Source organism: Halictus rubicundus, chromosome 8 (genome assembly GCF_050948215.1).
Source record: "Halictus rubicundus isolate RS-2024b chromosome 8, iyHalRubi1_principal, whole genome shotgun sequence".
Classification (NCBI taxonomy): domain Eukaryota; kingdom Metazoa; phylum Arthropoda; class Insecta; order Hymenoptera; family Halictidae; genus Halictus; species Halictus rubicundus.
Window position 1 is genome coordinate 16,838,257 of NC_135156.1, and position 15,480 is coordinate 16,853,736.

The following is a 15,480-nucleotide window of genomic DNA, read 5'->3' on the forward strand; positions in this document are numbered from 1 at the left end:
CGAATAACTTTAAGTCTTGTTTTCTTGATTATTTAAGATCCGTCAGTTGCACCGGACTCTTTTCTACCATTAATCATTCCTCGCCCCTTTTTTCACAGGTGATATTCCCGTCGCGTCTCTATCATTGAATAAAAAGCTGCATGCCCGGCGTTAGGCGAATTCGGCCTACACTACACCATGGAACAGCAGCATCCACCGCGGATGCAAGCCACCCTTCAAGGTCCCGCTGCGTTCGCCGTCCCCGTGATCACCTCAAGGTTGCACAAGACACTTATTCGGACACCGTGGGGACGGAGAACCATTTTACATAAAAATTTCACCGAGGGAGTAGAATGACTGGAAGAAACATAATTCCCTGGTTCAGGACCGCCGCGCTACCGATCTCTGCTGCGGATCCATCACGCTACAGATCTAGGGGGTCTCCAGAGTGGAGCAGGCTATTTTCCCCGAGGCAAACAGTGTGCGCACGTTTACTCAAATTTGCGGGCCGCGAACCGTACCTGGTTGACAGGGTTTTCCGACTTGTATCATCATCGATCGGCGCACATGTCTCGCACACTGAGAAACTGAGCGCACAAAAGAAACACTGGAGGATCGACAGAACTCGCCTCGCCGGAAACCGCTGTTCCTGTGAACGTTGCGGCTTGCGTATCTATAATGCACGCAAGCGCAAGCGTGTCAGGAAGCCGACCCCGTCGCCGATCGAATCCAGGATGTGTATAGCCTGCCAAGTTTAAGAAGATCCCCCCCAAAGGAGCGGCCAGTCCGGATCCCCAGTGGTGGGAATATCATGCTGGCCTCTGGCCCCTCCTCTACCGCCTTGGTAATCATTTTTAAAGTTATCAAGCTGCACGGCTACGAAGGCTGTACACCTGTGTGCGGCTTTTCCCTTTACCGACCCCTCTGCTCTCTCTCCCACTACCGGCGGTTTTCAACGCGTCGTTACCGAGGTACATTTGGCAGAGACCAGCTGTACGTACCGGGGGGACCCACATTCAGGGAGACTAGGACAAAGAAAGTAGGACGAAAACGTAAGAAATTATGCGGCTAGCGAGTGGTCTACTCGGCCGACGATCCCCGATCATGATCTCTTCGAAAGAGAAATCCGTCGGAACGCGTCAGCTGCGTTAGGAGAATTGAGCCGGCGCGATCGATACGTACTCGTGCGATGACCCGAGCCGTAACTAACACCGTTACGCACCGGCGAATATTTTGTAATTTTCAAAAGTCTACGGTCGATAGTTGAAGACTTTTTAATGGCTCCGTTTCAATTGTGAACCTACAAGTCGGCTCCACTAACTAGTCTAAGTAAACATCTAAGAATTTTCTTTGGGATTGTAATGTAACGGAAGATTTTTAAGCTTCCGTTTTGGTATAGTGCAATTATTGGAAGTCCTATTAACAGGATTCCGGTAAGCAAAGTGTTAGGGATCAGAGATCTTGTTATTCTGTCCGGACACCTTGACCCATCATCTGTCGGTAGCGGCTCGATAGATCTTTTAGGTGTACGCTTCGCAGCTGAGGTTTTTCCTGAAATATCTCTAAAATAGTTGTGTAAATGTCTCTTGCATCAATTGCTGTTTGTTTGTAATTGTCAATGTAAATGATGGTTTTTAACAGTAGGTTTACGGGTCAAAACGGCGCGTCCCAATATTATTCGTGACTATTGAGATTGCAAGGACGCACACACGAGGAATTATTCAACGAATTGATTTCTTTGAGTGTAATATTATTCGAAAAGCTAAAAATTTGACACATTCTCGTTACATTCATAATGTAACGTAACATAGCCACTTTTAGAGCTCCGTGAACCCAGCGTCAGAATATTATAAATCTTCAAGTGGACGGATGCGAAACGGTCGATTTATTATCCCGAGTTCGGGCAGAAGTTTACAAACGAAGCGGACGTAGTTGCAAGCGAGTCGAACGAAACGTTTACAAACGAGGTGGATTGAAGTAGAGTGCACACGTACTTGGAAGTAATTTTCGACTGGAGTCGGCCATCGTTAAGTATGTACATAAGTATTCAGTTTGATAAATAGCGGACAATTTGCAAACTGATAATTCTGCGGCGATAATGGCGCGGACAAAGTAAAACGGAACGGAATCCACCTTTCTTTCTTGTTATGTCTTTTCTTTTTTCGTTAAGACTGGCTCGATTTCAAGGGTTGCTGCTCGTGAGATGACGAGGTCGTTTTCGCGGCAGCGTTCACCGGATACTGGTTTCCAATCCGTGTTGTGCTCAGCGTGATGCTAATAGGCGTAGCATTCGAAAGTTGCTGGCGGACCGGGCATTGACGGTAGCCTGGAACGAGAAACTCATGAATATCGACGTTCGTTTGGAGAAATATTACCGCCGTTTTATCTGTCGTTAGTATGCAGCCTCGTTCGATCTTCGCAGAGTAGTTCAAGCGAAGAACGACCTTCCTCTTTTGACCTCTGACGAAGCTAACGTTGCGCTAGAACCGATCACATTGTCGATCGTAACAATTGAAACCTGGAAGATCTCGTTTTCCTTCCCGGTTCAATTGCCATTTGTTGTTAACCCTTTGCACCCGGTGCTATTTTAATTCTAGAACCAAACGTCTCTTCCGACCTAAAATATTTCCATTTTATGCACAGGAAGTGGAAAAACGCTTAAAGTACTTATTTGAAAATTGTACACATTTAATAATGTGAAAAATATTTTTGAGTAACGGTATGACAATTTTCAGTGACGCCCCAGAGTCGCCAGTCGAGTGCAGAGGATTAAAAATTTGCCAACAAACACCGCGGAGCAAGAGGATAACGTTGGGCAGAGGAGGACTTCCCGTGACCTTGGGCAAAGTCAACGAATACGTCACCGATCCTGAGGTGTAACAACCGGGAGTAGGTTTGCTTGTTTACCGGCATGATGCGGACCGGAACAGTGGCAGCAGATAGGGTTGTTCCGGGGTCTGGGACAGAACTCGACGCTGTGCGGTTCTCCGCATCGAACGCATCGCGGCAGGTGTCTGCAATTGGCAGCCATGTGCCAGAATCCCTGGCAACGGTAGCATTGAAGGACCCCGTCCCCCGTTTGGAAGTTGGTCGCTTCGAGGACATTGTTCGCCATCCCGGAGCCTGGTTGCATCGGTCCACCTCCACTTCCGGTTCCTCCGCGCCACCAGCGTTCCGGAATCGCGTTGAATCGCGCGGCGCCGAAGAAGTCCAAGCCCTGACGTAGCAGCAGCTCGTAATGCCCGGCGTCCAGCACCTGAGAAGCATACTTGAACAGTCGAAGCCAATGACCGGATCGTCATCCTTATCACTTTATCTACCGGAAGCCTATTAACGGGATTTTCAAAATGAATTGATTAGATTACGTTGTCGAGGATGAGTCGTTAGATTGTGACTGAAGTTTCCGTTGAAGGAAAATAATTTCCGGTAGATAATGTGTTGCGTTTTTCATGTAAATAGCGTCTTTGGACTTTGGACTTGTTGTTACCGTTTTATCGTTAATCGTTCTGCAGTTAGCAACGTTCACAGGCAGCTTGTTAATGGAAACGGGTCGGTTAACGGCCATGAAAGTAATGGGTTCGAAATAGGACTAGGAAGAATTCTATTTCTTTACAGTTGACGCGGACGGCGTTTCTAATCGTTTTGTAATAACAGGTCTGAAGAAAGTTGCCCGTAGCAGATACTCTAATGATGTAAACACTTTCACGGATCGAGCAACAGCTCTGTGACAGTGGTCGTTTCGAAGCGGTACCGGAAGTGAACCCTTAGCACCGGAGTGGCGATTGTGAGGCGCCATTGACAGTTGTTATATCATTACTAAAATTTTAATACGTTACTAAACGTTTGAGCACTGTATGAGCGAATTGCATCAGTTTCAGCAAATGAAAAAGTATGGAAGAAATGCTTTCGAGTCGAAGTAGTTCCGAGTGCAAAGGGCGTACCTCGACGCGGACGTATTGACGCCAACGTTCGACGCTTCCTGCAGCGACGCCCTGCTTCGACAGCGCGGAATTGATGTCCTGAAGAGGAATTGCCCAAGGCACGTCGCGTAACAGCACCGCCTGCCTGTAGCGGGAGTCTTTTGCGGAGAACCGTGCTACCTGCGTAACAATAATTGTTTGATAAATCCTCGATCGGCTGTCTCAACCGGCGGTATCAGCGGAAAAAAGAAATTCCGCAGGAATTCTCGAAAAGTTGCGCGATCCGAGTCGTTGCGCAAGGAAAGCGCCTTGCGCAAGCGAGAGAGAAAGAGAGAGAGAGAGAGAGAGAGAGAGAGAGAGAGAGAGAAAGAGAGGGAAAAGTGAGCTGTTGGAGGGACAACAAAAATGTTTGCTACTAGCAGAACCATTTCAACATGGATACTTGTACGGGTCCTTCGAAGACACGTGCCAAATCCCCGCGTTGCAGGAGCTTCTCGGCGTCAGCTTCGCGAGCGAACGCCGCGATCAGGCCGCAGGGAGTCTCGGAAACGTGCCAACCTGCCAACGGGTCCGAGATGCGGATCACATCTTCCAGGTTCGAACGCAGCAGTTCCCCACCTGCTTGGAAGCAATGGATTGGAAATGATCAGATACGTTTCGAAAAATCGTGTACACTCTAAGCGAAAGCAATCATTTCATTTTTATAAGTAGCCCGTTACTTTTTGTGGCGCTAAAAAACCTACGAACAGGTTTTTGGTCAATAAAGCGCCAACAAGAATTCGAACTGCGTTTCTTTTTTCCATTTGCAACTAGTTCTGCACGTGTTACGTGTCGAATGGACATTGCAGAACAAGTTGCGGGGACGCTGGCGCAACCACGGCCGATTACATCAGTGCTCATGGTGGACTCGTTATAGCAGCCGGATCACGGCTTTTCGATTATGCTGGCGCCGAGCATTCGCAAAATGGCTTTGCGCCACTTTGAAAGAATGTGAAAATTACCAGTGGCGACTCGTAGCTGAAATTGTTCGTGCGCGTGCGCCCGACAGTCAAACATCACATCAGTAGTTCCATACAAAGATTTTTGTATCTTTTTATTATATTAAAGGTTAGCGATAATATCAAGTGGAAATAGGGGGCGCTGCAGTTCCACAGTGCCTATACGCGAGCCGCCACTGGAAAATTACAATAAAAATGCGTCGGCAGTTGGGACAAGAATTGTTTTTGGAAGTTATTCCAAACCCGCGTTATTTCTAACCCGCCCAAACGTTGTTTGCGCTATGTATGCATAATTCGTAGCGTTCCGAATTCGGAGAGTATGGCAGCCATTCACGCGATGGTCTGTTGAGACAAAGAGACGGCTACCTTGCGTTCCTTGCACTTGGCCTTGCGGGCCAACGGCACGCGATATGTAGAGGGAACACGTGAATTCTTCTTGGCCGGAAGCACGTGCTCGGTCGTTGCAGAAATCAGACGCGTTCGGTTGCGGGATCGCGACTTGCGTCGTCGCATCGTCCTTCTCCTTCTGAGGGGACTCTTCCTCCATCCTGTGCACCTCGTGCACCATCCAACGAGCTCCTAATCGACAAAAACATTCTTGCTATTCTCGCTAGAAAAGAAAAAACTATCCACGGTATGTATTGGCTACAAGGGCGATCGAAAGATCTACTCGGAGAGCGTACAGATTTTATCTGCCGGTGCTTGTATGGTAAGTAAGATGAGGTAAGACGGTTTACTTATGCTTGGTAAAACCTTCGCCGGGGTACTCGGCGAGATTTTTTTCGATCGAATGAATTTAACCGTTTAACCGGTTACTATCTAGGTATACAGGTAATACGGTCACGCTGCATTGAACACGAGTTAACAGTTTTTACGTCGTCGAGAACGCGCGACTATACTCGGACGTCTTTCAACGAATCTCTGACATTCGATGAACGTCCAATTCCGTGGAACCAGTGTAATCATGAAATTGCTGTGCACACCAATTTCCGGTTGTATGATAGTCGAAACAACTTTGCTGGCAGACTCGCGTGTTTCTGCGACGGAGGCTGATTACGAGGTTAAGCTTATCGTCTAATTGCGAACAAGATTCAGAAGGACAAAGTCGCAGAACGCGAGCGATCGGTTGAGTATGATCTCCGAGGATTTTGTCCTTTGATGATGACAGTACGATGATGACTGTGCGATCTCTACCGTGATACGAAATCCATGATTTTCTAATTAAGGTTTTCCGGTATCGATGCGATAGACAACGTACCGATTTCCCGTTGCTTGATTACCGATTCCCAGCCACTTTGTCTCGGGCCAGTATGTCTGGTGATGATCGAATCACCTCAGACGTTTTCTCTGTACGTCGTATTCACGGGAAAAAGAAGTCAGGGCCGAGAAATACATGGCCCAATGCTGGAGCCATTAAGCGGCTTCTTTCACGATCGCAACAATATCGTTATACTCTCTCTTTTTTTTTCCGAAATCGAAAATCCGATTACTTCGCTGCGGATAGTTGCCCGATAAAATATCTGTCAATGTTGCGTGCGTATACTACTGCTAACGTGTCTCCTCACGGGAATACGGGAATGCATTCTAAGATCGACTCAAATTTGATTTCTCAAAAATTACAAAATTGCAACGGCGAAAGTATTGAAATACATCATTCAAGTGATAATAATCCTTGCCGCTTTTGCCATACGAATTAATGCAAACACCGGCAAGAATCATTTGCTCCTTTCAAACGTCCGTACAGCGCCATTCCACGTAGCGGCAAAACTCGCAAACTGTTAGCTAAATGTTACCGACAGTTGGACATGTACCGACTGTCGGTAACGTTGACAGCAGTTCTCGTTCTTACCGCAAGCGACGCCACTATCGCCAATGTTTCTTGGTTCTGGTCCAGGCTAAAAAGATGATGCAGGTTCTGATCCAGGCTAAAAATTAAATTAGGGGGCAGCACTATACCGGGGACGCTAAAATCCCGGGCGTGAGCACTCTCATTTCCTCTCTGATATATATTTATATATCACTTTTAATATGTATGATTATTGAAAACAATTAAAATTATAATTATAGCAAAACTTTGTTCTGTCATGTAAATCTTTCCTTGTACGATGTTCCCTAACGCAATGCTTATGCGATTAATAAATTCGAATATGTTAATTTCGTTCCCCTGAAAGAAGGACTTGAAAGTCAATGCACATCAATTTCTTTTTAGATCTTAGTCATTTACGAAAGAACTCTAATTGAACGGTACATGACTGAACGAGCTACCGACAGGATGGGAATGAACCTGAACTTGTTTCTCGTTGGAACAACATTTTATATATACCTGCACTCGTGTATTATCACATATTTCCTAATTTTAACCATGAAAATACAGTTTTCTCGGGATCGCACAAATGACAGTGTCGTTTCCCCGTGCGTTGCGCACAACGATCTTTATACAAAAATATCGATTCGAAATATTGTTTGGACCATCGTGGACTACTGTAAAACCTCAACAATTCTCCGGCAAGGGGGATGCGTGTAATTGTTCCGCGGTGAAAAGTGTTTGCAATCACGATCGTCGACGGGTTACATATATACATATACACAGGGATATACATATACATGAGGGGCATACAAACGCGCACGTATTCCGCGAAGAATCGGTCGCGCGGCGCGATTCGCGTGATCGTGGGCTCGGGTCGCTCGTTTCGCGTTCAACTTTGTACAATTAATCGGCGGTTACCGGATAAACGAGAGAACGACGACGGTAGCGATCGGTGAAAGTGTGTGGAAGGCACTTCCTTGGCACGTGATCACAGAAGAACGCAGGTACTGTGCAAACAACGAGTTCGCGTGGTCCTGAACGAGCCGAAAGCGTCTCGATCGTCGAGGAGGACGCTGCGAAGTTTCGTTTCATTATAGATCGGGAATTCAAACAGAAACAAACCGATTCCACGTAATTGTCTCTGATTAACTGACTGGTCCCCGTCCGTCTATCTGTGTGCGAATGAAAAAAAAAAAGAAGAAGAAGGCACGAATTGAGAACGGTGTTGGTTCTGTAGCTACGTGGTTGTTCGGTAACGACTCTAAGACTGATGTTTGTCGCGTGAAAAATGGTCATGAGAACGATGATGATGACGATGAAGACGATGACTGTATGACGAAGTCGACGACGATGACAATTATAATAACAATAACAATAATAATTATTATTACGTAGTATTAATAATAATAATAATAATAATAATAATAATAGTGACAACAACAATTATAATTAAAAAAAAAAGAGAAAAATGCATTCCACTATGCAGGTGTAAATCGTTTCTTTCGAATGTTTTTTCGTGGGCGTTCGACACGCGATTGCGGATCGAATCGGATCGGATCGGATCGGATCGGATCAGATCGACGCGCCCGTTTCTTTTTTGTTCTTATATATGTTTCCGTCTGCTTTGTACACGTCGTATAAATAAGTAGGAGCAATGATTCTTCTAACGGCTAATAACTTAGTAGAAAGATACGCGTGGAAATATCTACAAGTATGTATAAAACCATTGTTGTATTGCAACGTGTTGCTCCTGGAACGCTCTCGAAGCGAAGGGTTGCTGCGCGAGAGATCGTGGATCGAGGATGGTCCTCGCGGATCGATTACCGGGCGGTTGTTTACGTACAATACAAAATGGCAGTTGTGTTGCAATAAAACACGCGGGCGCGCAACCAAGAAGGCGTCGAACGCGAGGCTGATTTTGCTCTAATACTGCTGCTTTCTGAACGATCGAGCGATTTTTCGGGCCATCGGCCCGTCTGGCAGACGTTTACCCGCCGTTTACCCGCGACACCCGTCCATAGTCTCGGGTGTTTATATACTTTACTTTTGACTTCGCCGGTCGTAAGGCACGTAACGTGTTTCGTTAAACGAAAAGGGACACTATATAAAAATGTAAAATCTGCATTCGCTCGTCTCACTCGCTCGACTTTCCTGCTTCTCTATCTCTCACACTCTCTCCCTTTCTCTCCCTCTCTCTCTCTCTCGTATCACACGCACAAAAACACACTTCCGTTTACTCCTGATTCCATTCGAACATCGCGTAGCAACAAGACGTTCAATTCGACTCGCCAGAACAGCTCCCCGAACGTCACGCTGATATTTTCGGGAGTCTAGCTTATACATAGTGTTCGCCCACGGTTGAGAGGAAATATAAAGGGTTATTCCTTGATACAATACGACACGGAAATCAAGAATTATGTTTTAAAACTTTTAACAATCTCACCGATCAAACCAAACCCAGCGAACCAACCAATTATATGACTCACGCTACTGGTAGATCGAGGGGATCTTGAATCATTTGTAAACCAGGCTATAATCGTAATTTTTTAATTCTTGACTTTCATGTTACATTGTCCCGAAGAGTCGCCCAAAACTCTCTCAACCGTTAACGAGCAGCCTGTATATTTTCACAACTAGACTGCGGATCTTTATGCGAAATAAAAATTGTTCGGTTATACGGAACGGAAGTGAAATGAATGTGCCGTTCCTCTTTGAACGAGGTTAATCATTCGAAGACCATGTAACAACCATCATTCAATTCTTCCGATGTCTTCGCGGTTTCGTATTTAGACCGAATCGTTTTTGTCACGAATGCATAAAATCCGCAGTCGCAGCTGTCTCGCGTTCGATATCATGCGAAGGATCGCCGATCAAAAACGTCGACGCAACGATCGCGGAGAAGTCCCGGTTAAGTCGCTACACAAATATTTGCGAAGAAGATCGCGCGCTCGGCAATAAATATGTAGGAAGCGATGAACCGTGCACGGATCGCGAGCCATGTTACGAAGCTGGCCATGCTCTGGTTGGATAGATAGGGCCGGGAAGGGCCGAGGGCAACAAAGTGGGGGGCTAGCTATACCCCGCTCGCTCCGCCGTCCGATCTCTCGGATTCTCTGTCTCGACAAACATCGTCCCCGCAGGATATTCTTGAAGAACGAATTGCGCGTATCGTTCGGTAGACTCTGTTCGCAAACAATGCGCGTCGGCAGAGCTTCAAGCGGCTCGACCGGTCGACAGTACCAAGAACGCGAACACGCCTGGCCAGTAAACAATCGGCCCCGCGTTCCTTCCGCATCCCAACTTTCCAGCTCCGCATAGCGTCGCGACCCGTTCTGGCAACCGATTCGACTGTTTCGCGCGATTCACCGAGCACTGTAGAAACGGACGCGCTCGCCGATGCAAAAATAGTCCATCGCGCGATCGAATCGGCGAGAGAGGGTCCGAGGAGCCGCGAAACAAAGAGAGAACGAGAGAAGGAGCGAGCGAGCGTCCGTCGCGCGACCAGACGCGTCGTCAATGCTGCGTCTCCGATATTGTCTTCACCGACTCCAACCCCTGCTTCTCGTGCTTCTCCTCATCCTTGTCTGGGTTGTCCCACGCTTGCCTCTGCCCGGACCCGAAGATTATGTAGAACACCGCGCACACGATGTATACGCCCGCCGAGATCATGAACACCAGGCTCCACTTCTTCTGCGTCGGCTGAAACAATCAAAACCCTCCGGTTAATCGATCCGCGCGGACAATGTACTGCACTGCCTCGATAACTGTCGCAGGGTCACTTGGGAAGTCCAGGATCCAAGGAACTAGCATCGGATACAGTAGAACTTTGCTTACTTCTCCGCCATCCGAACGTTTAAAGGTATAACCGGGGCGCATGTTACACTCCGTGAAATTTATAAAAGGTCTCCAAGACTCATAGTGACTCAAATTGCTCATAGTGGCTCTAAAAGAATCGGCTAGTGTAACATACGTCCTTCTTCCTCTTTAAAAAGCGATTTCATTTACAGAGACCGATTCTCTAATTGCTGCGTCGAGCAATGAATTAGTTTTACGTCTCCCTGTAAACTTCATGAAATGTATATGATAATGCGTTGCAGCAGAAGACATTTGAGTGGCAGATGTAGCGCGACAGTTCTCGAGGCATCGCGTTGTACACAGGGGACAAGTTGCTCGAGGCAGAAACAAGCCCGATCAACGAGATCAACGTCAAAGGTAATTACCGTCCCGACGATAATGTATCCGGCGGTGATCGGGGCGAGAAGCCCGGCGAGGTTCGCCAGGCAATTGGTGAAGGACATCAGCACCCCGGCGAACCTCGGCGACACGTCCAGGTGGTTCACCTTGAACCCGGAGTAGATGCCACCGTTCAAACCGACGCCGACGGTCAGGATCGCGACCGTCAGCCAGGAGTTGCAGCTGGTGTACGAGGCGCCGATCAACGCGATCGCGGGCCCGAATTGACCTATGCTGTTGATGATCTTGCGCGTGTACGTGTGGTTGAACCTGCCCGTCGAGATCATCCAATCGGCCACGTGGGAGATGAACATCGAGAAGAGCCACATCGCTAGGTACGGGAGCGAGGAGATGCTGCCATTCTGAAATGAAGACGTGAATCGTTAGGATCCAGAGGGTATATTATGTTAAACGATCACAACATTCACGGCATACACCCATACTTACACTCAAACTCTAAATCAAACTTATTCTATTGCACCCTAACCTTTGGCATTCTTAAAATTCTCTCTCTCTCAGTGAAGCCACCACCTTTCTTTCATCTTGTAATATTTTTTCTACACACAGGTGCGGATCCGGAAGGAGTAAAGAACGAGAGTTACCGATTTAATGTCGAAGTGGAGAATTTGCTTCATGAAGGTGGGCAGCTCGGTCATCAGCGTCTCGTATCCGTAGTTCTGACCCATGTGGGCGATCAGGATGGCCCAGAATGGCATCGAGGTGACGATGGAGCGCCACGGCACTGGAGGAGACTGCGCAACGCCCGAGAAAGATTATTCACAGTGTGTACAAACGATAGAGGAGAGGACATTGATTTGCCATAAATGAATATTTATAATTTCAACAATTCGAAACTATTGAACCGGTTAGCACGTTTCATTTTTCCATTCGCTCTGAGAATCCTCCAGTTAATCCTTATTCTGAGAATTTCTGGTTTAAAAAATAGAATGAGTATCTCGTAGTGCTACCCCACCCTCTATAGGAGAAACAATAATAGTACTATACTCACGGTAGCTCCGGCGCTGCCCCACAGAGCACTCAATATATATTTCTTCTCGTCTTCAGGGATACGAGGATGGGTCTCAGGGTCCTCGTAAACCATCAGAAGGAACGCAACACACCAGACAGTGCCGACCGTTCCGAACACGTAGAAGATCGATGGCCAGCCACCGTCGAAGCCGTATTCGGAGAGGATCCCGCTCAGCGGCATAGATATCACGGTGCCGAATTGGGCACCTGTGTCGCAGCATGTGAAAAATATCGTCGATTAGTGGTGCGCGTCATCGAGAAGGACGTCGATAACGATAGAAATAGAAAGAGAAGTGGACACGTAGAACAGGCATGTCCAAGCGACGCGAGCCAGGTCTACCGGCCAAGAAGCACGCCCACTAAACCAAACCACGCCCCCCGGAGAGCCACAATAGCTCGGCGGGGGGCTTTGGAAGCTAGAATACTCGACGAACCTTCTACGCAAGCCAAGCCACGCCCCCCGGAGAGCCACAATCGCTCGGCGGGGGGGCTTTGGAAGCTAGAATACTCGACGAACCTTCTACGCAAGCCAAGCCACGCCCCCCGGAGAGCCACAATCGCTCGGCGGGGGGGCTTTGGAAGCTAGAATACTCGCCGAACCTTCTACGCAAGCCAAGCCACGCCCCCCGGAGAGCCACAATCGCTCGGCGGGGGGCTTTAAGAGCGAGCTTACTCTCCGGACCTTCTGCGCGCGCCAGACCACGCCCCCAGGAGAGCCACAATCGCTCGGCGGGGGCTTTGGAAGCTAGTTTATTCGCCGAACCTTCTGCACGCGCCAGACCACGCCCCCCGGAGAGCCACAATCGCTCGGCGGGGGGCTCTGAGAGCGGCTTCCTCGCCGGACCTTCTGCGCAAGCCAAGCCACGCCCCCTGGGGAGCATAATCGCGCGGTGGAGGGCTCTGGAAGCGAGCCAACTCAACGGCTGCCTCCACGAGCCATCCTCGCTTCTCCCTAGGCTGGCGAGAGGCCTACCTGGACATGCCTGACGTAGAAGAAGAAGAAGAAGTAGAAGTAGAAATGTAGAAACAGAAGTAGAAGACGGAGCGGGAAAGGAAGAAGCGTGTGTCGAGACGGAGGGTCGATCCGGCAGCCTTTGGGTACACGCTCGGGTCCATCGTTAGGCCGCGGGCAGCCGAGAGAACCGGCATTCGGGATTCGCGCGACGAAAGGAGGTCTAGGGCCTCGTAGAGCGGTATCGAGGAAGGCAGCGAACGAGCTTACCGGCGTAGACGAAGGCACCCATCCTGCTGCGTTCATTCGGCGGTATCCACTTGGCCAGCATCGCGTGCGTGCAAGGCACAATTGGACCCTGCAATAGGGATAATCCATTCCTAGGGGGAGGAAATACACCCGAACGATCAAAAAGCGTTCACACAAGACACGGCAATTTTCGTCGTGTTAAGTATCACTTTTCTTTAACCTGTTTACTGGGTGCGGAGACGTTTTCCCATCCGTTTACTTACGAGTGCGCGTCTCGAGTCTCGTTTCGGCGGCGAATATCCTTTTCGTTTCTTTTTTTTTAACGCACAGACATCCACAGACACACAGACACGCCAGACGGGCTATCGTAAAAACGTATTGATCCATCGAGCATTCGGTTCCCGAGCTTGGCATCTCTCCGTTGAACCGCTGGTTCGTCCCGATTCTTTTACGCACGAGGTTCGAAAGGGGTTTTGTTGCCCAGTGAACAGGTTAACGTGTTTCGTTTATACTCTTTCTTTTCTCGCTATTCGTTCCATGATCGCCACTATATATATATATTTTTTTGTTTGTTTCCGATGGACGAGTTGTCGAGATAGAGAAAGATAGAAAAAAGAAAAATCTTTATTATCCAACTTACCTCGCCCAGGCCTTGGATGAATCGGACCACCATCAGCCAATAGTATCCGGCATTGGCGGCCACCGGCACCAGCAAACCGAACACAGAGTTGATCAGCATCCCGACCCCGAGGAAGTACTTGGACCCGTAACGTTTCGCTAGTATACCGAACGGTATCTGCGTGATCACGTAGCCGTAGAAGAACGAGCTCAACAGGTAGCCCTGCATGGTGCTGTCCCAGACGAATTCGCCGTCGCTGTGGCTCTAAAACCGAACGACCAATTGCTGATCACACGATCCAACAGATTCCAGCCATCTGGTCGCGTTCCCATAACCAACTGGTGTTCACGGGCGTTCGCCGTGTCAGAAATTTCTCAACGCTTCAGCTACTCTAATTCTTCTCTGATAACTGGACTGCGCATCTTTATGCAAAATAACTGTCTACGTTAATCGCTAGGAACCAGTACCATTTTCTTTTGTTATGAACAGTGGTCGGAACTGAAATTAATGCGGCTGTTGCTCCAGAAAATTTCAGCTTCCATGCGCACAGTTCCATACAAAGATTTTTCTATCTTCTTATTACATTAACCCTTTGAACTCGGCGCTATTCTCATTCTAAAACTAAATTTTTCTTCCGCCTTGGAACATCTTCATTTTATTCGTACGAAACTGATCCGATTTCCACATATAATATTTAAATGTTTAGTAATCTATTACATACAAATTTTGTAATATTTTTTGTAATTTCTTTGAAATCATGCCACAACAATTTCTAGTGGTGCTTCAGGATCACCGCTCGAGTGCAAAGGGTTAAACGTCAGCGACACGTGTGAATTGTGTTTGTTGACGTTAAAGGAATTTAAGAGTGTCGATACACTGTCTCGAGAAGTCGAAGATTGTTCAAGAAAGGTTACAGCCTCCTGCAATTGATACGAATAATCTTTATTTTGCATAAAGATACGCAGTCTTGAAATTAGTATTGTCACGGATACAGTGAATCGTCCGGGAGCCGTGTTATGTTTACCCCCTCACGGGGTATAGCCCGCGGTGGGGATGATTCCGGGACGTTTATCATCCAGACGTCGGCGACATATATAGGAGAAATCACTGTATTGCGCGTGAAGAATAAAAATCGGTGGTGGGTGGAGGGTTCGGAAGCCTGGTGAATGACTTCCGTTAGCTGAAGCGTTCAACCATGATCGGATGCTTACGGTAGAGACGGCCGACGCGTTATGCTCGTAGCCGCACTCGTGGGTCGGAATATCATGCTCGTCTTGGTCACGGATCGCCGTATGGTTCACCATAGCGACGATCGCCACGGACATGTTGGTCCTCATCACGTAGGCGTTCGCCATACCCAGGAACAGCATGAACGTGACCACATGGCGGGAGCCGATCCACCCTGAAACATTAAAGATACCTATCACAGTGAGTGATCGTCGCAACCCTTCCTGCGTTGTTACGTAACCGAACGATATCGGCGAGAAGTACAGATAACGCGTATCGCGATCACCTTGCGCCGCCGGTTACGTCAACGGTTGTAATCCGTTTTTGGAAAAATTCTGCGCGGTTTCCCCTGGCGATGTTAACCCTACACGACTAAACATTCGTCTAATAATCCACCGAATCGGACGGCGAGTCGGTCCTCGATGTATCAATCTCGACGGCGGCGGCGCTTCCTCGAAAATGATTAT

At 48.0% G+C, this 15,480-nt stretch overlaps 2 protein-coding genes across 3 annotated transcripts in view; both read right to left on the reverse strand.

Annotated features, from left to right (window-relative positions):
- Positions 1-2,129: 2,129 nt before the first annotated feature.
- LOC143356794 (uncharacterized) lies at positions 2,130-6,320 on the reverse strand. Its single transcript, XM_076792768.1, has 6 exons — positions 6,156-6,320; positions 5,264-5,476; positions 4,342-4,517; positions 3,921-4,079; positions 2,887-3,235; positions 2,130-2,305 (listed from the first exon to the last, which is right to left on the reverse strand). The coding sequence occupies exons 2-6, from the start codon at positions 5,463-5,465 to the stop codon at positions 2,145-2,147; spliced, it is 1,047 nt and encodes a 348-aa protein (XP_076648883.1). The 5' UTR covers positions 5,466-5,476; positions 6,156-6,320; the 3' UTR covers positions 2,130-2,144.
- Positions 6,321-8,067: 1,747 nt separating this feature from the next.
- Picot (putative inorganic phosphate cotransporter protein picot) overlaps positions 8,068-15,480 on the reverse strand; it is a 34,825-nt gene continuing 27,412 nt past the window's right edge. For both annotated transcript variants that reach the window (XM_076792685.1, XM_076792684.1), the window contains exons 2-8: positions 14,998-15,188; positions 13,808-14,050; positions 13,189-13,276; positions 11,947-12,173; positions 11,540-11,689; positions 10,925-11,299; positions 8,068-10,403 (exon numbers count right to left, since the gene is read on the reverse strand). In XM_076792685.1, the coding sequence (XP_076648800.1) occupies positions 10,218-10,403; positions 10,925-11,299; positions 11,540-11,689; positions 11,947-12,173; positions 13,189-13,276; positions 13,808-14,050; positions 14,998-15,188 (1,460 nt within the window). In that variant the 3' untranslated portion in view covers positions 8,068-10,217. The remainder of the gene's footprint in view (positions 10,404-10,924; positions 11,300-11,539; positions 11,690-11,946; positions 12,174-13,188; positions 13,277-13,807; positions 14,051-14,997; positions 15,189-15,480) is intronic.

Coding starts and splice junctions, on each gene's coding strand:
- LOC143356794 (XM_076792768.1), bottom strand. CDS start 5,465: ATGGTGCACGAGGTGCACAGGATGGAGGAAGAGTCCCCTCAGAAGGAG. Junction 4,518..5,263: donor CCAAGTGCAAGGAACGCAAG/GTAGCCGTCTCT, acceptor GCTTCCAAGCAG/GTGGGGAACTGCTGCGTTCG. Junction 4,080..4,341: donor TCTTCGAAGGACCCGTACAA/GTATCCATGTTG, acceptor ATTGTTACGCAG/GTAGCACGGTTCTCCGCAAA.